Here is a 23,528-nt window from a genome sequence, read left to right as displayed (position 1 = left end):
GAGCAGAAGAATGAATGAACCGCCAGCGGGGCCTCAGCGAGATCACGGCGTTGCTGCTGGTTTCTGCAGCCTCACAAGTTGTTTTTAAGCCTGGGAAGGGCAGTGATGCTCAAGCGGATCCGCCAGGGAGGTGAAGGCCGCGTGAAAAAGCAACCGCTTGGAAAAGAAAAGCTGGAGGGGCTAAAGCTGAGCCTCTCAGCTGCCTGGGGAAGGTACAAAGGGAGATTGGAAAGGGTTCCTGGTGGCTATGAGCGGAACACCAGGGTTTGCCGCAGCGGTGGCTACAATCATAGAATAGTTTGGGTTGGAGGGGACCTTAAAGATCATCCACTTACAAGACCCAAGGCCCCATCTAACCTGGCCCTGAAAACCTCTGGGATGGGGCAGCCACAACATCCTCGGGCAACCTGTTCCAGTTCCTCATCACTCTCATCATGAAGAAATTCTTCCTTATGTCCAGTCTAAATCTTCCCCTCTCCAGTTTATACCCATTGCCACTCATCCTATCACTACAAGCCTTTGTCAACAGTCCCTCCCCAGCTTTCTTGTAGCTCCTTCAGGTACTGGAAGGTCGCTATAAGATCTCCTCAAAGCCTTCTCTTCTCCAGGCACGGGACAGGACCTCCTGAGTAGGGCCAGCAAAGGGTCACCAATGTCTCCCCACATGGCTGGCATGTGCCCTTCATCCATGCTCTGGGGTTTAGCATAAGGACAGAGGCTCCCAGCAAATCACCCAAACACTTCCCGTGACTCAGTTTCCTCAGCTGAAAGCACAGCTGATGAGAGTCATAGAATCACTAGGTTGGAAAAGACCTTTGAGATCATCAAGCCCAAGCGTACCTGTCCGCTGCTAAATCATAAGGACATAAATCATGAGGACACAGCCCCTGCTTAAGGAGCACTGAGACTGCAGCGCTGATTGGAGCCACCACCCCAAAAGAGGTGGCCCCAGAGGCTCCTGGCAAACCTCATTCTCCCCTAGCTCTGCCCAGCCTCTTCCACAGGCAAAGCTCTCAGGGACCTCCTACTCCGTGCAAAAAGTACAGCAGCCCAAGAAATGCCCCTGGTCCCACTGCAGTGTTGAAGAGAACCAGCCCAGGGCAGATCCACACCCTGCAGACCGAGTCAGACTCTGAAGATGAGAGGGTCTGTCCAAAGAAGTGAAGGCAGAGAAGATGGGACACTCAGGAAGAGAAGACCGAGCTGCTACGCAGGTCAACGCAGCACCTGCCTAGCCTGAAAAACTGGGAGCATTTAGCACTGGGGGGCTGTGGGATGGAGGTTTTTTAACTTTTCAGGTCTTTTTTGAGCTGTCCTTTTGCTACCCAGCTCCTCCAACCCCAGCCAGCTGCACCCCACATCTGCTAGAACCTGCAGCTCCCAACCACGGGGCCAACCAACACCGTGAGCCCCGGCCATGCAGCCGGCTCACTGCAACGTCTCGTCCGCTCGCCACCGCTGCTCTCCACGCCGCCTAATCCCAGATGTCAGCAGATCCTTCCCTAGCCAGACAGAAGTCTGGATCCCCTTCCAGTCACCTCCAGTTCAACCCTGCATCTTTCCAGTTGATTAAAAAGGAGAAAAAGGCAGCCAACTTTCCCCAACAAATCTCCACGCGTTTCTAGCCTAAAATTCCTGCGCCCTCTAGTGAAGTTGAGTCGAACGTCTCGACCGCTTGCAGGAGCAAGACCAGGCAAAGCCAAGAAATATCAGAGCAAAAACCATTGTTCCAGAGCTGCCAAGAGGTAAAATCGGCTCTAAGGGGATGCTCAGCTCTGTTAACACCAAAACACAATAACCCAGCCACGGTTGGGATCCAGTTGTGTGACCTCAGCACTGGTGCCAGGGCAATGGCCAGGACTTTCGGGGGATGCTGGAAAGAGTCCCCATTTTCTCCATGTTTTGATATGTTCCCGAAAGACCCAAGTCTGGGGATTTGCTCTGGACATTCATTTACACACGCACACGCTCACCCCACGCCCAGGGAGACACCACCGCGCAGCAAGCCTGGCTGGAAACTTCAGAACTCATGGAAACAGGATATTTAAAGATTTATGGCTTTCCTAAGGCAGAAAACTCCTGCCCAGTGTCTCGGTTCCAGGATCTCCTGCAGTGTGACAGCTCTGCATGACAGCAAACTGCCCCTGGTCCTGGTTGGAGAATACCCAGCCCCATCCTTGAACCACACCAAAAGGAGAGGACATTCTAGTGAAGAGCCCTGAGCTTCAACCCAGTGTTTTCATGAGCGACAAAGGCTTTGTTTAGTGGCTGGGGTGGAGAGGAGGTAGCATGGATGATGCCTTTCATTGTGTTTCCCCTCCTTGGTGCCGGCCAAGCCTCCCCACCCCAAGCACCAGCTTCAGCCCCTGCCTTTTACCGTCCATGATCTGCAGGTCATCAGCACAGAACATCAGCACAACAAAGAGGGAATGGAGCATTTTCTTTCTCCCCACCACAAGGAAATCTTGTGCTTTGGGACCAGACACCTGTGTCTCATCCAACCTTCACTGGCCTGAGCTGTTGGCCCAATCACCAACGCAGGGAGGGGGTTGAGTCCCCTTCCCTGGAGGGGTTTAAGGGACGGGTGGATGAGGTGTTCAGGGACATGGGTTAGTATTTGATAGGAATGGTTGGACTTGATGATCCGATGGGTCTTTTCCAACCTGGTGATTCTGTGATTCAATCAAACGAAGGCACAATTAGTATGGAGAGGTTTCCACAGACCAACCTGACACCCACCATGGCATGGCCAGCAGGATGTGTTCAAGAAGCATCCAAAGCTACATCTCAGCCTGGAGATGCAGAATTTCTTCCCACATCTCAAAGGCCTCTATGTTTGTCCCAACCCAGTCCTATAATCACGTTATAATGGATGTCCACCACTCTCTGGCATCAGACACGGGGACGCGGGACGTGGAGCCCACTGCTGTGCTCCAGCAGGCTTGTAAACCATGATAAGAAGCTCCATCCATGAGATGAAGCAGGAGAAAAAGGCTCAATGGGCAAGAGGCATCCCGTCAGGAGCACAAGCAAAGTGAAAACACAGCACAATGTTGTGAAGACTACGCAAGGAGGAGAGGACCTCCACAAAACCCCAACGCTGCCCTGATGCTCTGCCATCTATTTTTAAAGGGTTTTGCCTTCTGCAGGCATGAAGCAAAGAGTTGATACCGTGCCTTAACAGGAAAATGGAGCACACAGACCACTCCGAAACCTCCTGTCATGCACGGTCACAGCAGAAATCCAGTCCCACTGGAAGGGAAAAGCAAAGAGTTTCATCTCCTGACCATCCAAAATGAGCAACGCTGGGCTGGCCCATCAGAGCTTAGCACAGCAGGTGAGGAGCACGGGTGTTTCAGGGGACACGAAGGTAGAAAACTCTCCCAGGAAGAAATGCAAGAGCCTCATGAATCCTGTGATCCATCTCAAAAGGGATTTTGCTTCCAGTAGGTAGATTCTCCATACTCAGCCCAGCTGAAGAAAAGATATGGAATGCCTTTGCAGAGGGCAGTTTTACTGAAATTTGAATGAATCTTGAAAAAATGTGCTGGAAAAAAATGTAAAGGTCCTTCCAGCATTCTTGGGGCACATTATGATGAACATGCACCATTCAGGATTGCCCATAACCCTAAAAGAAACTCCAGCATTTCATATTTACACTTGAGTTTAGAATAACAATGAGCCCAAGGACCCCATATCCTCATGGGTCAAAACTCTATATCCAAGCATCTCTTCTACAAATCCTCCACGTGGCAAGGGAGACCTTGCTTTCCATATGAAGCCCTTTAGCAAGCAATAGGTTAAAGGGGCTGTGAGACACAGGGTAGGAGAGAGAGGAGGGAACAAGCAGGACCCCCCACATCCGTCTCAGCTTCAACCCTGCTTCAAAACTGCCTCAAAAACACCCCACCCCACCACCAGCAAAGCACAACCAGCTACATTCAGCAACTCGGGCGTCTTCACCTACTCTATAATGATATTTAAATACATGTGGGATCTTCAGCATCTGCTTGTGAACACTAGCTATGAAGTGCAGCTCCAAGTGCCTTTATTCAAGAGGAACAACAGCATTTGAGGAGAGCAAAATTCATCTTACACTGGTGTCCAGCCAGAAGGGATCAGAGAAGTGGGACCAGTTCTGGGGTCCTCAGCACAAGAAGGACATGGATCTGTTAGAGTGAGTCCAGAGGAGGCCACAAAGATGATCCGAGGGCTGGAGCACCTCCCGTATGAGGCCAGGCTGAGAGGGTTGGGATTGTTCAGCCTGGAGAAGAGAAGGATCTGAAGAGACCTTAGATCAGCTTGGCTGCATGGCCAGAGCAACCTTTCACCAGCATCACATGGATGGGTCGAGCTAGGGTGGCCAGCCTATTCCATTTGGGTTTTGATCACATATTAAGTCCCAGATTTGCGATGTGGAGATGGGTTGACCCAGAGCTGAAGAAGAGAAGAGCAGCTTGTCCAGGCAGAAGGGCTAGTGCCCTGTCCACTGCTGTGGAGCCAGTGGAGGGGACATATGAGGAGAAAAATCCCTTTAGCTGACCTCCTGTGTTTTCTTGGAGCATGGAGAGGAGACCAAAGGGAAGGGATCCCATACGTGTAGGTAACACAGAGCATGGACTCTACTAGAGACAAAGACACACTTGGAAAAGAAACCAAGCTCAAGCATCTTCCACAGGAGCACTTAGACCTTGGTCTTGCCAAGTGCTCCATGGGCTAGGAGTAAACCAGAGCACAGGGGGTGTCCACACACACATACAGGGTGAGAGGGAAACCCTCACCCCATGATGGAGCCCCCTTCATCCCAACGATGAAATAAATACACTTTTCTGAGCACGCATCGTCTCCTGGCAGAAATAGGTGAAGATGCTTGGAAAAGCGCTTCTTCTAACATCTGTGCTGCCCAAATCCAGAGTGAGGTCTTGTAAGACCACCATGCATCAAATGGGGATGAGCACGCTGGTGCAGATGTCCCTACTGAGCACACGAGCTCCTGCTGACTCACAGAGGCCTCTTCTGAGCCTTAAACTAAGTCCAAGGAAGAGACAACAAGGATTGAGAAGACCTAAGGCCACCCTACAAAACTAAGGAGAAAGTTTACAAGCAAGCTGGCTGACAGAGGGTTATATTTAGCGGTAGAAGCGCCACCTGAGAAGTAAAGGACGGCATCACTTATCCGAAACAAAGCATTCAGTCCACAGAAGGACAAGTGGGATACTACAAACCACACTCAGCAGGTTGTTTGAGCCACCTGGAAGGATGGAGTATAGAATCCTAGAATCATTAAGGCTGGAAAAGACCTCTAAGATCATCAAGTCCAACCACTGTGCCTACGAAACCACGTCCCAAAATGCCACAGCTACACACTTTTTTGAACACGTCTAGGGATGGAGACTCCACCACTTTCCTGGGCGGCCTCTTCCAGTGCTTCATCAGTCTTTTAGTGAAAAGATTTTCCCTAATATCCAATCTAAACCTCCCCTGGTGCAACCTGAGGCCGTTTCCTCTCATCCTATCTCCTGTCACTTGGGAGAAGAGACCAACACATGCTTCACTACAACCTCCTTTCAGGGACTTGTAGGCAGTGATAAGGTCTCCTCTCAGACACGGTAGAAAACCAAACCTGCACAAAGGCAGTGTAGGATGGGTCCTGAGTCTCAAAAGCTCTCTCCCATCTCTGGGATTAGCTCCTGGCATCCCCAATTCCTACATTAAAGAGGAGCCTGGACTCATGCAGAGCGATGGGCTGCACACTGCAGATTAGAGTCATAGAATGGCTGGGGCTGGAAGGGCTCTCTAAGGTCTCCCCAGAGCCTTTTCTTCTCAACAATCCCAACTCTCTCAGCCTGTCCTCGTAGGGGAGATGCTCCAGCCCTCAGATCATCTTCATAGCCTCCTCTGGAGCCGCTCTAACAGATCCATGTCCCTTGCGTGCTGAGGATTCCAGATCCACCCAGTGCAGAGCGTTGCAGCCCAAGGAGGGGGTTTCATCATCTCCATGCCTCACAGGACACCCAACAGCCTCCTTCCCAGGTGACACAGAAAGGCAGAGCAGTCTACATTAAAGAGGCTCAGCTCTCAGGGTTTCCACAGAGCTCCTGGGCTGCAACCATGATTTGACACAGCACAGCTTCGCTGAGCTTGCAGGGCATTTTGGGGTGGAAGGCGCTATGAAAACGCATGAAATCTGTCTTTCAGCCACAAGTGCCTGCGCTTTGCTTTTTTCTTTTAATCCATTGGAATTGCTCTGGATTTACACCACTGTAGATGACAGCGCTATTTGGTCTAAAGTCAATGAGCCGACCTAGCCGACAAATTCTTCCCCAAGACCGCGAGCAGGAGCCCTCCCTCCATCAATGAAAGCCTTTTCTCCAGCTCCAGTGGCTTTTGCCTGTGGGTTGAAGCTCACAGGGCAGCAGCCAGACATGGACACGCCGAGAAGGGGCTGGATCCCAGCCAGCGGATGGCAGCTGGAATCCAGCCCACTTGAGCTGACCGATAGGACTGGGAGGGGGGTCGGATGGAAAGGAGTGGATTCCTTCCCATCGTGGGATTTACAGGTCACACGGAGAAAGGTGGCAGGGTGAGATGGGAATCCAGAGCTAAAAACAACCTTAAAAAACCCTCTTAGCAACTCAGAGCCGGGTTTTTGGAGTGTGAAAGGTAGGTTTCCGTGGCTTCCCATCCTTCCTTCCTCCTCCCTTCTCTCTCTCTCTCCCATCTCCCTCCTTCTCTCCCTCCCTCCCCCCCAGTCCAGCCCACAGCAGCTGGTTTATATTTGGTTGTAAATTTATGGCCCCTTTTGTGTTCTTAATCCTCTTGCAAACTATATTAAAGCCTCAGACCTTTCTACTTGGTGCTAATAAGCTCAACACTTGTCTGCCTCCGAGGCAGAACATTAATTGTGGTGTGTTAATGAATGATGTAGTTTTGGACAGTGAGACAAAACAGGCCATTTCTCTGCACCACTGTCTGCTTCCTCCTTGAGTCGCCGGGTCTAGGACGTCTACCCAGCCCACGGAGTGCTTTTATTTCATTCTTTCTTTTCCTTTTTTAAGCCAGCTGTGCCTATTTTGGGATTACTATGCTGGAACACAGCACGAGCCCGGCAAGCCCAGGGCTTTCCTGCCAAGGCTGGATGCTTCCAAGGAAAGTCTGAGTCCCACCTTCCCCGTGCACCGTAGCACAGCCGTGCCGGCAGCGCGTATCCTGCATGGGGAACTCCTTCCTGGCCCCGGGCACTACTCAGTCTCCACCTAAAATATAAGGGCTGTGTGTCCTGGCCATTTCCAATTCCCATTTCCTTCTCTGCCGAGATGCTGGGGTCCCTCACAGGCATAGACACAAGGTTGCCTCCCTCTCTCATTGCTGAACTTCGGCTTCCCACTGGCCTTACATCCCATAAAACCGGAGCCCACGCTATCCCCATGCCTAAGAACAGATTTGCTTTGCCTTTTTTACAGCTCATATTAGAATCATAGAACCACCAGTTCGGAAAAGACCCACCGGATCATTGAGTCCAACCATTCCCATCAATCACTAACCCATGTCCCTCAGCACCTCGTCCACCCGTCCCTTAAACCCCTCCAGGGAAGGGGACTCAACCCCCTCCCTGGGCAGCCTCGGACAGGGACCAATGACCCTTTCCAAGAAAATTCTTTCCTGATGCCCAGCCTGACCCTCCCCTGGTGGAGCTTGAGGCCATTCCCTCTCGTCCTGTCCCATGTCACTTGGGAGAAGAGCCCAGCTCCCTCCTCTCCACAACCTCCTTTCAGGTAGTTGGAGAGAGCAATGAGGTCTCCCCAGAGACTTCTCTTCTCCAGGCTAAGCACTCCCAGCTCTCTCAGCCATTCCAGCTGTTCTCCAGCCCCCTCACCAGCAGGGATTGACATTTTCAGGAGACACACGTGGTAAATCAGGAGTGACTGCACTGATTTCACTAGGGGTTTCATGGTTATAAATGAGAGCTCATGGGTATAAACAGGAACAGAAGATGTCTACGAGGGGTGAGACGTGAAGTGGACTGGCTGGGGCAGGGGCAGTACGGTTGTGCCACTGAAACAAGAGCAGGATGGAGGACACACTGGAGCACAGAGCAAGAATCACCCTCAGCCAGGCACTATCCTTGGTCATCCCTTCCTGATGAGTTACTGCAGGAGAGCAGGCGCTCCCTTCCCTTGGGACAGGTCATGCCTGACCCCCAAGAGATGACGTGCATAGAATCATAGAATAACTAGGTTGGAAGAGACCCACCGGATCATCGAGTCCAACCATTCCCATCAATCACTAAACCATGTCCCTCAGCACCTCGTCCACTTGTCCCTTAAACCCCTCCAGGGAAGGTGAATCAACCCCCTCTCTGGGCAGCCTCTGCCAGTGCCCAATGACCCTTTCTGTGAAAAACATGTTCCTAATGTTCAGGGGTGGGGATCTACTACCAAAATAGCCCGAGCAAAGACATTCCCATGCTTAGCCAGATGCAAAAGCAACGTGGCTACTCTTACCAGCAACCTGCAAGGTGATTTCAAGAAAGAAGTCCACCACAGATAGACAAGAGCTGCAGGAAGGGTCACCAAGATCACCAACATCAGCATAAACTTCATAGAATCATAGAATCACCAGGTTGGAAAACACCCATTAGATCATCAAGTCCAACCATTCACGATCCAACAGCAGTAACAGCCTCTCAGTAGATATTTATCTCAGGAGGGAGGTTGAGGAGTTTTGAGTTGCTTTTGTTTACTACTTGTAAACTACTCTTATCGACCAGCTTCATCTCAGGCCAAGAACGGAGCCAACGCTGATGACGCGCGCAGTAAAGCGATACCCCTGACGCACACAACACCTGCTCCCAGCCCCGCTCTCACCTTCCATCCCACCCCACGAGATGTCATGTCCCTGGGCAAAGTTGACTTTATACCAAGAGACACCCCCCCGCTTCTCTAATAAGTGGAGAGTTCATTTCCCAAAAAGAGGAAGCTTTTTCCAATTTATATTAACTTTGACAGCTTCCTGCAGGGGGAATTTAATAAATACGGGATGGGAAGGCAGAAAGCTGCCAGAGCTACCGGCTTGTTAATGTGGCTTTGTTCCCCCTGAGCACCTTTCACACGTGCATCTCACAGGCTTTTATCAACGCCTACAGGAATAAAGCCTCTGGGATGGAGAAGAGGACATTCATCTGCTTTATGGAAGGGGATGTTGAATCTATGCAAGATTCTGAAGAGAAGCTGAGATATGGAAGCAGCAAACCTGCGAGAAGAGCTCCAAAGACTGAGTTGTCCAACCTGGCTCTGATCCCACCACCATCACGGAATGGTTTGGGTGGGAAGAGACCTTAAAGATCATCCAATTCCAACATCTCCCACTGGATCAGGCTGCCTAAGGCCCCATCCAACCTGGCCTTGAACACCTCCAGGGATGGGGCAGCCGCAACTTCCCTGGGCAACTGTAAGTGTCGGTCAAAGGATGGATTGAAGTAGGAAACATTTCTCATCAGGTGCTAAGCCTCAAAACTTGACTGTAATCACAGATGCTGGTACAAAACTAGCAAGGAATGTTTTGTACCCATCTCCAAGCCTCCCTGCCACCTGTACCTACCTCCTTATCTCAAGAATGTTTTGTACCTGTCTCCAAGCCTCCCTGCTCCCTGCTATTGTGAAAGATCCATGAAGCAAGGGAAAAGTAGACAGGAAAATGAATGACGAGACTTACCACAGACCTGTAACCCAACAGAGCATGCTTGTACCTGTCTCCAAGCCTCCCTGCTCCCTGCTATTGTGAAAGATGATGACTACTGGCCTTCACCAGGGGACCCCAAGTCAACCACCGCCGCCAGGAGCACATGTGCAAGGGGAGGAGACCTGCAGACACTCCTTTCTTGGCATGTGCAGCCTCCTAGGTGGAGGTTGGCACATCTCTACAGGAGCAAAGGCGGGTCACAAGGAGATTGACTAGCAGAAAAGACAGCTCTGGAGCAGCTGAATTCTTGAAGATCTTCCCTACCGTGAGATCACAGAATCGTAGAATAACCAGGTTGGAAGAGACCCACCAGATCATCGAGTCCAACCATAATCACATTGATGGAAGACAGAAGCAGTGGAACGCCTTCTAGACTGGGACCCCCAGAGACTCCAGACGTCTGTGGACCCGTGGTGGTTGCTATAAACCCCTTTTTCTTCCCTTTTGTACCCATCTTTTTCCTTATTCTCTCTCTCTTTCTATCACAAGTGGCTTTACAGGCACAATTATTAAAGTTACTCTTTGGATTGAAATTTAACTCCCTTGACTTGTTGAATTATTGCTTTTTTTTTTGCACTCCGACCATGAGAGCAACCTGTTCCAGTGCCCTCACCACTTTCATTGTGAAGAAATTCCTCCTTATGTCCAGTCTAAATCTGCCCCTCTCCAGCTTATACACATTGTCCATTGTCCTGTCACCACAAGCCTTTGTGAACAGTCCCTCCCCAGCTTGCTTGTAGCCCCTTCAGGAACTAGAAGGTCGCTATAAGATCTCAGAGCCTTCTCCAGGCTGAATAAGCCCAGCTCTCTCAGCCTGACCTCTTATGGGAGTCCTTTCATCATCCTAGTAGCCTCCTCTGGACCCATTCCAACAGTTCTATCTCCTTCTTAAGTTGAGGATTCCAGGAGCAAAATGTCCTACTGCAGAGCCAGCAGCGATAGCTGCAATTTGCTGATCTTGAAGTTACACTGAAGAGCTAAACCTCTTTGGAAAGCTTTGCAACGCATGGCCAGCAGAAGAGTTGATTTGAATGGCAAGAAACCAGAACCATCGTGCAAAAACACGTTGGGTTGAAAGCTCTTTGCTAGAGCAATCTGTCCCATCAAGAGGAGACTACAGCTCAGTTGCCAGGGAATGATGAATGAGTATCTGCCGGTCCTGCTGCAAATAAATGCAACTCTCTACAGCTCCCTGAAAGGAGGTTGTGGAGAGGAGGATTCTGGCCTCTTCTCCCAAGGGACAGGGGACAGGACGAGAGGGAATGGCCTCAAGCTCCGCCGGGGAGCTTCAGGCTGAACATTAGGAAAAAAATTTTCGTGGAAAGGGTGATTGGTCCCTGTCCGAGGCTGCCCAGGGAGGGGGTTGAGTCCCCTTCCCTGGAGGGGTTTAAGGGACGGGTGGATTAGGTGCTGAGGGACGTGGGTTAGTGATTGATGGGAACGGTTGGACTCGATGATCCAGTGGGTCTCTTCCAACCTGGTGATTCTATGATTCTATGAACTCCTCTGGCTTCTAGAAAGATGACGAGGACTTATTGCAAGTGGTGATCACGTAAGGGTTGGTGGACTAAGAGCTAGAAATCACCCCAATGGTTGGAGATGCAGCAGAGGGGTTTCACACACCACCTTTCCTCGTGTTGGCTCACATCCTACACCACAAGGAGCCTCGAGAGAAATAACACCTTGTGTACAACTTCTGGCAAGACCAGAGAAGGAGAAACCACTTAAGAGTGAGCGAAGGCTCATGCTCAGAGATCATAGAATCATAGATGAAGTAGGAAACAGATTTTGAGAGTCGGATGGAACTCCAGAAACCTCCACAATGCTTTAAACTGAATTATCAAAAACCTAAAAGGTTTCTGAGGAAATACTGCTGCTTTTTGGCCTGGAGCTTTCAGGCTGCTTTGATTCTTTTAACATTTTCTATTAATACCAGCATCCTTACTATAAAAGTTGTTGAAGTCTATGAAAAAACGGCATCTTCTGCCAACACGTTCTTTGCCCAGTTCCCCGGCGGGTCAAGAAGAAAGTATGAATTGGATACCTAAGAGAAAAACTACCTAGAAGGAGCAAGTTGATATCTTAAATCTCATGCTTCCACCTCAGATCTCTCACAGCCTCAGCAGCGGGATCAGGAGAGTTAAAAGTCAATACCATTAAGAGCAATAAAAGCTCAGGGCCTCAAAAGACGCCAACAATTTCTGCCGGTAGAAGGCACCTTGCCTGGAAAAAAGCTTTAATTTGGTCATTGCAATCTCGCCAAGAACAAAATGATCTATTTTCTTCCCATTGAAAGCAGGTTCACCTTATCTCCAAGTGCATAACTCACTCGGTCCTGGGATAGGGATGGTTTGAGTAAGGGAGAAGGCAATTCAAGAAGCTGCTGGGCTCAGGGAGCCCCACCAAGGGTATGTGATGCAAGAGATGCTCAGCTTCGTCAAAACAGTGATTAAGAAGGGACTAAGTGAAGGAATCAGAATAACCTCCTGTTTTCAAAGGGAAAGGAATGAGCTGAGCCCAGTGTACCCAACACACATCAGTGAAAGAGAAAGGTTAAAAAATAATTAGCTACTCTATCATCCCCATTCCCACTGATACGGGGAAAGCATTTGCTCTCAGCTATGCTGAAGCTCAAAGAGGAATGAAGGTGTGCAAGCAGGAGGAATTAGGATCCTCAAAATCATTGAATGGATTGGAAGTTGACCTCAAAGCCCATCTAGTTCCAACCTCCTACTGGATCAGGTTCCTCAAAGCCCCATCCAACCTGGCCTTGAACACCTCCAGGGATGGGGCAGTCACAACTTCCCTGGACAACCTAGGCCAGGGCATCACCAACCTCATCATGAAGATTTTTCTCCCTAACGCCTAATCTAAATCTTCCCCCTTCTAATTTAAAGCCATTCTCCTTCATCCTATCAAAAATTAAACTGATAAGAAGAGATCCCACAGAAGAAGAGATCCTTCCTTGGGGAAGGAGAATGGAGATCTGGATCAGACTTCTGACTCAGAAAAATCTCAAAGCTTTGGAAGTCACAGTTTGGGGTGAGACATATTTCCCAAGAGGCAAAAGCACAAAAGTGAGAACATCCAGTGTAAATATCAAAGGAGAGAGGCTCTTCCCTTTCTGTGCTCCTAGCACAGCTCCTTGCCGGTGCTGACACTCCCCATCTGAGCTGTAGTACAAATTACAAGTCCATCAGGATACCACAAAGGTCAGGCCTCCCTTTGCCATGACCCCAGTCCTATAACCCCACGCTCTCCTTGCCTCCCTCAGTGTCTGTTCCTTAGGACTGAATTCTGCGGTTTTATTAAGGAGATCCCAACCAAAGGCCTTCAGCTTCCCACTCTCCAGTAGCAAAAAAGCACTCTCTTGCCCTACAGAAGATAAAAGAAGCAGCGTGGGGGCACCTTCAAATCACTGCCACGTAACTCGCCCTTAATAGGCAATAAATAGGAGAGGAAAGCAAATCGCTCCGTTTCCCTGCACCTCTCCTGCTGCAAATTCTGCTCCCTGGTGGAGGGAGCCCCATGAACCTAGGAAGAAATTCTTCACGATGAGGGTGAGGAGGCCCTGGAACAGGTTGTCCAGAGAAGTTGTGGCTGCCCCATCCATCCCTGGAGGTGTTTAAGGCCAGGTTGGACGGGGCTTTGGACCTGGATGGGTTTTCAGGTCCCTTCCAACCCAAACCATTCTATGATTCATTCTAGGATTCTATGAACTCTTGCACTTTCTCTTTGACAGCAAGTTTGGGAAAGAAGGAAGAAGGCAAAACCCAAGCAAAGGGAGGTGTAAATGCAAATATCGAGTTTTCTGTCCCTGGGAGCATTTGTTGTGATATCCCTTGAGTTGCTGCTCATAAGTAGCGACTAATAAATGTGACTAATAAGCAGTGACTAATAAATGTGACTAATAAGTAGCATAGGGCCTTTGGTTTCTTGTCTTCTCCTCCAGAAGAAAAAGAACGAGTGATTTGTTAGGTGGGGATATTATAGGAATATATCATAGAACCATAGAATGGTTTGGGTTGGAAGGGACGTCAAAACCTATCCAGCTCCAAACCACCTGCTAAGGGTAAGGATACCTCCTGTTGGACCAGGGGCTCCAAGCCCCATCCAACCTGGCTTTGAACCCTTCCAGGGATGGGACATCCACAACTTCTCTGGGCAACCTGGGCCAGGGCCTCACCACCCTCATCATGAAGAATTCCTTCCTAACATCTAGTCTAAAACTTCCAGTTTAAAGCCATGACACCACGTACACCGAAAGAGGAAATCCTGGAGAGCAGACCTTGCTGCGGAGCAGGGATCGGGAGGACCTCTTGGCACTGGGACCACACTTGTTGTGCCAGCAAGGCCATCTCTGCACCACAGAGAAGGGGGGTGGAGACATTACCTGCACCCCAAATCCACTGCCTGCCCTGACCCATCTGTGGAGGATGGAATTTGAAAGCCATCACTCACACCACTACAGGGTGTCACCTTCACCACCGCCTTTGCCTGCGGGAGTTTCACTGATGGGAGGCATGAAGATGATCCCCCACTTCTTCTTGGGTCCAGTGCCCTGAAAACCATCTGTCCTGAGCTTAAGCGGGTCTCCCCTTGGGGCCACCAAGAGGATGGGGCAAGGCAAGACCCTGGGAGGGTCTCATCACCCCGACCCCTTCCAGTTTTCACCTTGGGACCCCCGTGGCCACCACAATGTCCTTGCAATCCAATGCAACTCTGAGCACCACGAAAGCCACCCCTCAGCAAGCTCAAACCTCAGTGGGTCTCACCACCAGAACAGCCCCAAGCTTGTAGCCCCCCAAGTCTCCTCTACTCCACGTCACTCTGTGCATCCCCCCTCACCCCCCAGCCCTTTCAAGGGGCCTTTGAGGAAAGGGAGAGAAGGAGGAAAAGGAGGGAAGGAGAAGGAGGAAAGGGGGGAAGAAAAATGAGGAAAAGGGGGGGAAGGAGAAGGAGGAAAGGGGAGAAGGAGGAGGAGGAAAGGGGGGAAAGGAGAAGGAGGAAAGGGAAGAAGGAGAAGGAGGAAAGGGGAGAAGGAGGAGGAAAGGGGAGAAGGAGGAGGAAAGGGGAGAAGGAGAAGGAGGAAAGGGGGGGAAGGAGAAGGAGGAAAGGGGAGAAGGAGAAGGAGGAAAAGGGAGAAGGAGAAGGAGGAAAAGGGAGAAGGAGAAGGAGGAAAAGGGAGAAGGAGAAGGAGGAAAAGGGAGAAGGAGGAAAAGGGGGAGAAGGAGAAGGAGGAAAGGGGAGAAGGAGAAGGAGGAAAGGGGGGGAAGGAGAAGGAGGAAAGGGGAGGGAAGGAGAAGGAGGAAAGGGGAGGGAAGGAGAAGGAGGAAAGGGGAGAAGGAGGAAAGGGGAGAAGGAGGAAAGGGGAGAAGGAGGAAAGGGGAGAAGGAGGAAAGGGGGAGAAGGAGGAAAGGGGGAGAAGGAGGAAAGGGGGAGAAGGAGAAGGAGATAAGAAGGGAGGAAGGAGAGGAAAAAGGAAGGAAGGAGAGGAGAAAAAGGAGGGAAGGAGAGGAGAAAGGGAGGGATGGAGGGGAGAAAGGGGGGGACGGAGGGGAGAAAGGGGGGGACGGAGAGGAAAAGGGGGGTGGAAGAGGGAGCTCCCCCGCTTCCCAGGCGTCTCCCCGGCTGCTCACCTTCCTCTTGTGGCGGTGGATGTCGCCGATGGAGTTGGCCACGGTGTTGGGTCCCAGCAGCATGCGGGTGCTGCGCGGCCACTCGGTGCTCACCAGGTGATGCTCGCCCATCAGGATCTTGCGCACGTTCTCCGCCCCCGTCACCCGCACCAGCGGCCGCCCCAGCAAGTGCGTCTTGAACACGTTCCCGTACTTCTCCCGGCGAGAAGACTGGAAGCAGGAGCCCTGCAGGCGGTGGAAGGAGAAGAAAGAAAAAGACCGGTTGGGGGCAGTGGGAGCGTACTGGGTTCTGCGCCCCCCACCCCCCACCCCGCGCAGCCCCACAGCCAGTTTGGGGGGGGGGGGTCAAAAATTGGGGATACGGGGATAAAGACCCCCCCTAACCCATCACCCTCTCATCCCACCGCCTGCTCCCCCCGCAGCCCCAGTGGGAGTCCCTGCTTTTCACCCCCTTTCCACCTTCTCCTTCTCCTTTTTTCCTCTGCTTTTACCTCTTTCTATCCTCCCCCCTAATCTCTTCCTCTTCGTTCTTTTTTCCCCCTTTCCTCCCCCACCTTTTCTTCCCCCCTACTCTTTCTCTCCCTCCTTTCTCTTTTCTCCATCCTTCCTCTCCCCCCTTTCTCTTTTCTCCATCCTCTCTCCCCTTTCTCTTTTCTCCATCCTTTCTCTTCCCCCTTTTTCTCCCTCCCTTTCTTCCCTTCCTTTTCTTTCCCCCTTTCTCTTTTCCCCCCTTGCTTCCCCCCTTTCTCTCCCCCCTCTTTCTCTTTTCCACCTTCCTTTTCCCCCTTTCTCTTTCTCCCCTTCTCTTTCCCTCTTTCTCTTTTTCCCCCTTTCTCTTCTTTTTCCCCCTTTCTCTTCTCTTTCCCCCTTTCTTTTCTCTTTCGCCTTTTCTCTTCCCCCTTTTCTCTTCTCTTCCCCCTTTCTCTTCCCCCTTTCTCTTCCCTTTCTTTTCCTCTTTTCCCCTTTCTCTCTCCCCCCTCCTACTTTCTCTTTTATTTTTTTTTTCTTGCAATCTCTCAGCCTTGACTTTACTCGAAAGGCTGCGATTTGCCTAAGTAAATCTCCAGATTTGGGAGGATTTAATCACTTTCCCACATGCTCCGGGGGGGTTGGTGGATGGAGATGGGGGGGAAGGATGGAGAGGGGGGTATCCCCCCTAAAAAAAAAAAAAAAACCATCCCAAGCAGGGAGAGGAGGCGAGCGCGATGCGGGGCAGGGAGTGCGGGTGTTTATTTTGAAACAAAAGCGCAGTTGTGAATTTTTCCGATGTTCAGGTGACCCTGTTTCTTGATCTGCGTAAATATAATTAAAAGTCCCTTTTTGTGGCATTAATAAAGAGTTATTTGTACACCATTTCCAGGGCAGCACAAAGAGGACCTTTATGTGGGAGAAGTTTCGAATGGAGTCCAATTTATACAAAAATTTTTGTATTTTTAGCCCTGGATTCTGTTTGGACGGAGCCTGTGGAAAAGCGAGAACCCTTTTCTGGTCCCCCTGTAAAAAATCTGATAAATTTCTTTAAAAAATAAAGCCCTATTGAGAGCGGGCGCTTAACCCCTTCGGCGCCGCCGCCGGGGAAGGCGACGGGGGCTTCCCCGGTGGCGAGGAGGGAGGGGACCGGGATGGGGACACCGGGGGGTTTTGCCTTCCCAGCATTGGAACGCGACTTTCTGTGGGCTGGAGCATCTTCACCACGCTCTTACTCGCTTCGGAGGAGCTTCAAGTCGCTCCGGGAGGAGGAGGGAAGAGTGGGAAACCCTGAAATTAATTGTCCTCGGGAGTTCCCCTCTAGGGATGCTCCGGGGATGCGGGGCGCCCCCAGCCCTTCCCACGGCTCCCCCCTCAGCGGGACACCCCCGGACCACCTCCTGCTTTCTCTCTTCCTCCTTTTTCTTGCTTTTTCCCCTGCTTTTTTATTTTATTTTTGGCAGATACCCTCCCACCCCGGCGGCCGCAGGGGATCCCGCTCCGCCGCTCAGCGTTTAGCGAGGTTAATCCCGGGTTAATCTCCCGATTACCTCCTCGGGCTTCCCCCAAAGCCGGACCCGAGCCGGGAAGGTCGGGAATCCCATGGAAAACACCCCAAGAACGGCGATGGGAACCCCCCGCTCCGTGCCCACCAACATCCCACGCTCGCCCCGGGGCTACCTCCCACCGCTGGCTGGAGTATTAATTATTTTTTTAAAGGATTTCGGCTGGAAGGAGGAGGAGGGAAGGGGGATTTGAGGGGGAAGGAGACTCAGACTCTCCGGGGAGCCCTGATTGCACCTCCAGGATGATCCCAGCAGCGTTGGGCTCCCTAAATCCCCCCTAAAGTCGCCACACACGCTCCCAAAACTTCTCTACCCCTCTAAGTCCCCTCTAGGGAGACCCCGACTCTCCGCGGAACCCGCTTGCAGCTCCAGGGTGATCCCAGCAGGGTTGGGTTCCCTAAATCCCCCCTAAAGTGGCCACAAACGCCCCCCTGATTCCCTCTGCACCCCCAAACTCCTCTAGGGAGACCCCAACTCTCCACGGAACCTGCTTGTAGCTCCAGGGTGATCCCAGCAGGGTTGGGTTCCCTAAATCCCTCCGAAAGTCTCCACAGATGCCCCCTAGATCCCCTCTACACCCCTAGACTCCTCAGGGGAGACCCCAAATCTCCACAGAACCCGCTTGCAGCTCCAGGGTCATCACAGCAGGGTTGGGCTCCCTAAATCCTCCCTAAAGTGGCCACAGATGCTCCCCAGATCCCCTCTGCACCCCCAAACTCCTCAAGGGAGACCCCGACTCTCCAGGGAACCCGGTTGCAGCTCCAGGGTCATCCCAGCATTGTTGGGCTCCCTAGATCCCCCCTAAAGTCTCCACAGATGCCCCCTAGATCCCCTCTACACCCCCAGACTCTTCAGGGGAGACCCCCAAATCTCCACGGAACCCACTTGCAGCTCCAGGGTCATCGCAGCAGAGCTGGGTTCCCTAAATCCCCCCTAAAGTGGCCACAAATGCCCCCCTGATTCCCTCTGCACCCCCAGACTCCTCAAGGGAGACCCCGACTCTCCGGGGAACCCGTTCGAAGCTCCAGGGTCATCCCAGCGGGGTTGGGTTCCCTAAATCCTCCCTGAAGTGGCTACAGATGCTCCCCAGATCCCCTCTGCACCCCCAAACTCCTCAAGGGAGACCCCGACTCTGCAGGGAACCCACTTGCAGCTCCAGGGTGATCCCAGCAGGGTTGGGCTCCCTAAATCCCCCGCTAAAGTCACCAGAAATGCCCCCCAGATCCCTCCTGCACCCCCAAACTCTTCAAGAGAGACTCTGACTTTCCAGGGAACCCCTCTTGCAGCTCCAGGGCGATCGCAGCATTGCTGAGTTGGCTAAATCCCCCCCTTAAACTCCTCAAACTCAAAGTTCCCAACCCCCTTCTAACTCCCCCAAGCCCCCTCTAGGTCCCCAAACCCCCTCTAGGTACCCAAACCCCCTCTATTTCCCCGGCTCCTCGGGAACCCGCATGATGCAATCAAAAAAAAAAAAAAAAAGGGGAAAAATCAGAATTAAATAAAAAAAAAAAACGGGAAAAAATAAAAATAAAAGGTAGATTCAATCCATCTTCCTAGGAAAGGAAGGGAAGCCTTACCTGCAGGAGCCAGTGGAAGGTTTCTCCGATTAGAGGGAATCCCATAGAGCCTTTGGGGATGGGGAGCTTGCAGGATTTGTCGCGGGTGGCAGCCCAGCGGAGCTGCCACAGCTGCTGGGACACGGCCAGCAGCAAAGTCAGTGACACCAAGCACGCGGCGAGGGTTGCCAGGGCCGAGACGAGGTCGAAGCTTGCGAAAAGCATATTTGGGAGAAGCAGGAGGAGGAGGAGGAGGAGGAGGAGGAGGGTGGGGAGAGAGAAGCAGCCCCTTGACAGGCACCACAACTCGCACCCACGGGGGTGACTGCGGAGTGGAGGGGAGGGGGGGTCTTGGGGAGAGGGGGGGGTGGGGTGGTCCCCCTCTTTGCAGGCAGGTTAGGAAAACAACAGGAAAAAAGGGAAAAAAAAGGAGGAAAAAGCGTTTTCCCCTCTCTGAAAACTTTGTTCTTGTTGGGAATCAACTTGACAGAGTGACACAAGCAGACAAAAAAAAAAAAAAAACACACAACACAAGAAGAGAGGGGTAAAAAAAAAAAAAAATAACAAGACTGGCCCCCAAAGAAAAGGGTGGGCAGCTGAAGAAAAAAAATATGTAATAATTAAAAAGAAAAAGAAAAAGACTCCGAGTGAAAAAAAAAAGACCCCAAAAAAAGTCCAAATGGAGATGCTCTGGTTCTCGCTCGTTTTCAAGGCAACACGCACCAGAAAGGGGGAAGGAAGCAGGGAGAAAAGAAAGAGGGGGAAATAAAGAAGGGAAAGAGATAAAAGAGAAAAGAAGGAAGTAAAAGAGGAGAAAAGAAAAGAGAAGGAAATAAAGAAAGGAGAGAGGAAAAGAAAGGAGGGGGAAAAAAGAAAGGAGAGGGGAAAAAAAGAAAGGAGAGGGGAAAAAGAAAGGAGAGGGAAAAAAGAAAGGAGAGGGAAAAAAATGAAAGGAGGGGGAAAAAGAAAGGAGAGGGAAAAAAGAAAGGAGAGGGAAAAAAAGGAAAGGAGAGAGAAAAAAATGAAAGGAGGGGAAAAAGAAAGGAGAGGGGGAAAAGAAAGGAGAAGGGGAAAGGAGAGAAAAAAGGAAAGGGGAGGAAAAAAGAATGCAGAGGGGAAAGAAAGGAGAGAAAAAAAAGAAAGGAGAGAAAAAAGAAAGGAGAGAAAAAAGAAAGGAGAGAAAAAAAGAAAGGAGAGAAAAGGAAAGCAGGGGAGAAAAGGAAAGCAGAGGGGAAAAGAAAGCAGAAAAAAAAAGAAAGCGAAAAAAAGGAGCGAGATTTTAAAAAAATATATTTAAAAAATCATCAAATAATTCAGCCACGGCGCGGAGAGATGGACGAATGAAATAGCTCGCTATATGTATCGATACACACGGATCGGTTTATACCTCGGTCTCCCTCTATCAATATATCCCTATAAATATCTGTCTATCGGAATGCCGGTGATTTGTTAGCCCCAGACTTTTCACTTCGGAGAGGAGGCAGGGAGGGCTGCTGGGTTTCGCCCCTCTCGGTGTTGGGATTGAATAGAAAAGAAGTCCATGTGTGTTTATATAGAGGCGGGGAAGCCGGGGCTGGGCTGGCAGCCAGCGGGGCTGCTCCCCCCCCCCGCACTCCGGAGGGTTTGGGGGGGCTGGAAGGGAAGGGGGGGGCGGTCCCAGCCCGGGAGGACGCGGCGCTGGAGCGTGCGAGCCCTGGCTCCCAGCCCTCCTCCTCCTCCTTCTTTTTCTCCTCCTCCTTCTCCTCTTCCTCCTCCTCTTCCTCCTCCTCCTCCTTCTCCTTCTCCTCCTCCTCCTTCTTCTTCTTCTCCTCCTCCTCCTCCTTCACCTTCTCCTTCTCCTCCTCCTTCCCCTCCTCCTCCTCCTCCTTCTCTTCCTCCTCCTTCTCCTTCTTCTTTTCCTCCTCCTCCTCCTCCTGTACCTTCACCCTGCAGAGAGACCAGAGCCGCTCAGCATCCCCCCCTCCAGCCCTTTCCAGGGTTTAACCCCCCCTTCCCAATATTTAACCCCCTCCCCAATATTTAACCCCCCCTTCCCAATATTTAACCCCCTCCCCAATATTTAACCCCCCCTCCTTAATATTTAACCCCCCTCCCCAATATTTAAACCCCCCTCCCCAATATTTAAACCCCCCTCCCCAATATTTATCCCCCCTCCCCAATATTTAACCCCCCTCCCCAATATTTAACACCCCTTCCCAATATTTAGCCCCTCTCCCCAATATTTACCCCCCCTCCTTAATATTTAACCCCCTCTCCCCAACATTTAACCCCCCTCTCCAATATTTAACCCCCTCCCCAATATTTAACCCCCCCTCCTTAATATTTAACCCCCCTCCCCAATATTTAACCCCTCTCCCCAATATTTAGACCCCCTCTCCAATATTTAACCCCTCTCCCCCATATTTAACCCCCTCCCCAATATTTAACCCCCTCTCCCCAATATTTATCCCCCCTCCCCAATATTTATCCCCCCTCTCCAATATTTAACCCCCCTCCCCAATATTTAACCCTTTAGGATGCCCCCCCCCGGCTCCTCCTGATGCTCCCTGCTCCTGATGCTCCCCCCAATGTTTAATTCTGGATCACTTCCCCGCCTCGCAGCAAACCCCCATTATTTAATCCCTGATGATTTCCCCTTTTCCAGTGACCCCCCCATTTTCCCTTTCCATCCATCCCCCAATATTTAATCCTTAGTGATCCCTCCTTCCGGTGATCCCCCCAATATTTAATCCTTAATGATCCCCCCTTGCATTGATCCTCCAATATTTAATCATCCATCATTTCCCCTTTTCATTGATCCCCCCAACATTCAATCCTTGATTATTTCCTCCTTGCAATGACCCCCCCCAAAATATTAACCCTTAACGATTCCCCCTTTGCAAAGCCCCCCCCAATATTCAGTCCTTAATCCATCCCCCTTACAGTGACCCCTAATATTTAACCCTTAATGATTCCTCCTTACCACGAACCCCCCCAACATTTAACCCTTAATGACTTGCAACAATTCCCTCTCCCAAGATGTACCCCCCTTACAATGACCCCCCAATATTTAACCCTTTACGATCCCTCTCACAGTAATTTCTCCCCATGATTTCCTTCTTGCAATGACTTCCCCGCCCAAGATTTATCCCCCAATGATCCCCCCCCAGCAATTTACCCCCTATAATAATTTCACTACTTGCTCCTTGCAATGATTTTACCTCCCCACAGCACCCCAGACCCCCCCATTTCCCTACTTGCAACTCCTTGCTCCCCTCCCATCACTTCCCTGCTTGCAATGATTGACCCCCTGCAAAGATTTGGCCTCTTACAATGATCCCCCTCCCAATTTATTCACCCACATCCATTGTCACCCCCCCCACACACAATTATTTGCTCCCAGTGGGGGCTACGATTGTCTCCATCCCCCTCTCCTCGGTGTTTTCCCACCACATGGGGGGGATCAGGGATGGGAGATGGAGCTGTGAGCCCAACCCAGACACTGCCTTGACCAGGATGCTTGACCAGGATGCTGCAATACACGCCCCCCCAAAAAAAAAAAAAAAAAACAACACACACCCCAGCAGCGATGGAGGCAAAAGCAGGTATCGTGCTGCCTAGTTGCAGGCAGTTTTGCAAAGCGTTTGCTTCGGATTACAGGAAAAACAAAAGTTCATTGAGTTTCCCCCCCCTCCTCTTCTCCTTCACACCCCACACCCCCCCCCCCCAACCAGACCCCAGTTCCCCTTCAGTCTCCCCAGCTGGTTTGAGTCCAGTCCCCAGGTCCCCCATCCCCAACCTCGCTGAAGGAGGGGGTCCCCCTTCTTTTGGGGTTTCCTTTAGCCCCCCCACCCCGTTTCAGGGTGAGGATCCTCCTGGGAGGCTGCAATCCTCCTGGAGCATCTTGCAGTGGGTGAAGCTTCTCCTCCCTCCTCCCCAGCATCCTTGGGCACCACTGAAGCAGGGATCACCACCCTCCCAGTGCAGCATCCCCCCTCCCACCCCCCCCCAAACCGTGGTTCCCGGTCCCTCCGGGGCCAGAACATGAGGCAGGGACTCCCCATCCTCGTGGGCTCCTTACTGACCCCCCCTCTCCCCGCACATCCCGGTGCAGAGACACCACCAGCACCCGTTGCATCCCAGTGGTGGGAATTTCATCAACCCAGTGCATCCTGCATCCTCCCCACCACCACCACCTTTCAGGGACACCCCCTTCCCGTGCACTCGGGTGCAGGGACCCCCATTTCGGTGCACCCCGCTGCAGGGAGCCCCCACACACACACACGCCCCGGTGCAGGGAGGCTCTCTCCTCCTGGTGCATCCCATGCAGGAGCCCTCATCCCGGTGCATCCCGGTGCTGGGAGCCCCCCCGGTGCAGGGAGCCCCCCCGGTGCAGGGAAGCTCCTTCCTCTTGATGCAGGAGCCCCCATTCCCTTGCACCCAGGTGCTGGGAGCCCCCCCGGAGCAGGGAAACTCCCTCCTCCCATTGCATCCCGGGGTTGGGACCCCCTCCCTCGGTGCAGGAGCCCCCCATCCCATTGCAACCCGGTCCTGGGAGCCCCCCTAGTGCAGGGAAGCTC

The 23,528-nt window shown here is 51.6% G+C and overlaps 1 protein-coding gene across 1 annotated transcript in view; it reads right to left on the bottom strand.

The window, feature by feature from the left end:
- The window catches only part of CYP26B1 (cytochrome P450 family 26 subfamily B member 1), a 28,164-nt gene extending 7,671 nt beyond the window's left edge, over positions 1-20,493 (bottom strand). Inside the window, exons 1-2 of the mRNA XM_069856648.1 lie at positions 18,991-20,493; positions 15,381-15,605 (exon numbers count right to left, since the gene is read on the bottom strand). Coding sequence (XP_069712749.1) covers positions 15,381-15,605; positions 18,991-19,194 — 429 coding nt within the window. The 5' untranslated portion in view covers positions 19,195-20,493. The remainder of the gene's footprint in view (positions 1-15,380; positions 15,606-18,990) is intronic.
- Positions 20,494-23,528: the final 3,035 nt, after the last annotated feature.

The sequence above is a fragment of the Phaenicophaeus curvirostris genome, chromosome 4 (assembly GCF_032191515.1).
Source record: "Phaenicophaeus curvirostris isolate KB17595 chromosome 4, BPBGC_Pcur_1.0, whole genome shotgun sequence".
Lineage (NCBI taxonomy): Eukaryota > Metazoa > Chordata > Aves > Cuculiformes > Cuculidae > Phaenicophaeus > Phaenicophaeus curvirostris.
Note: the sequence above shows the minus strand (reverse complement) of the source record. Positions and strands in the feature narration are given on the sequence as shown.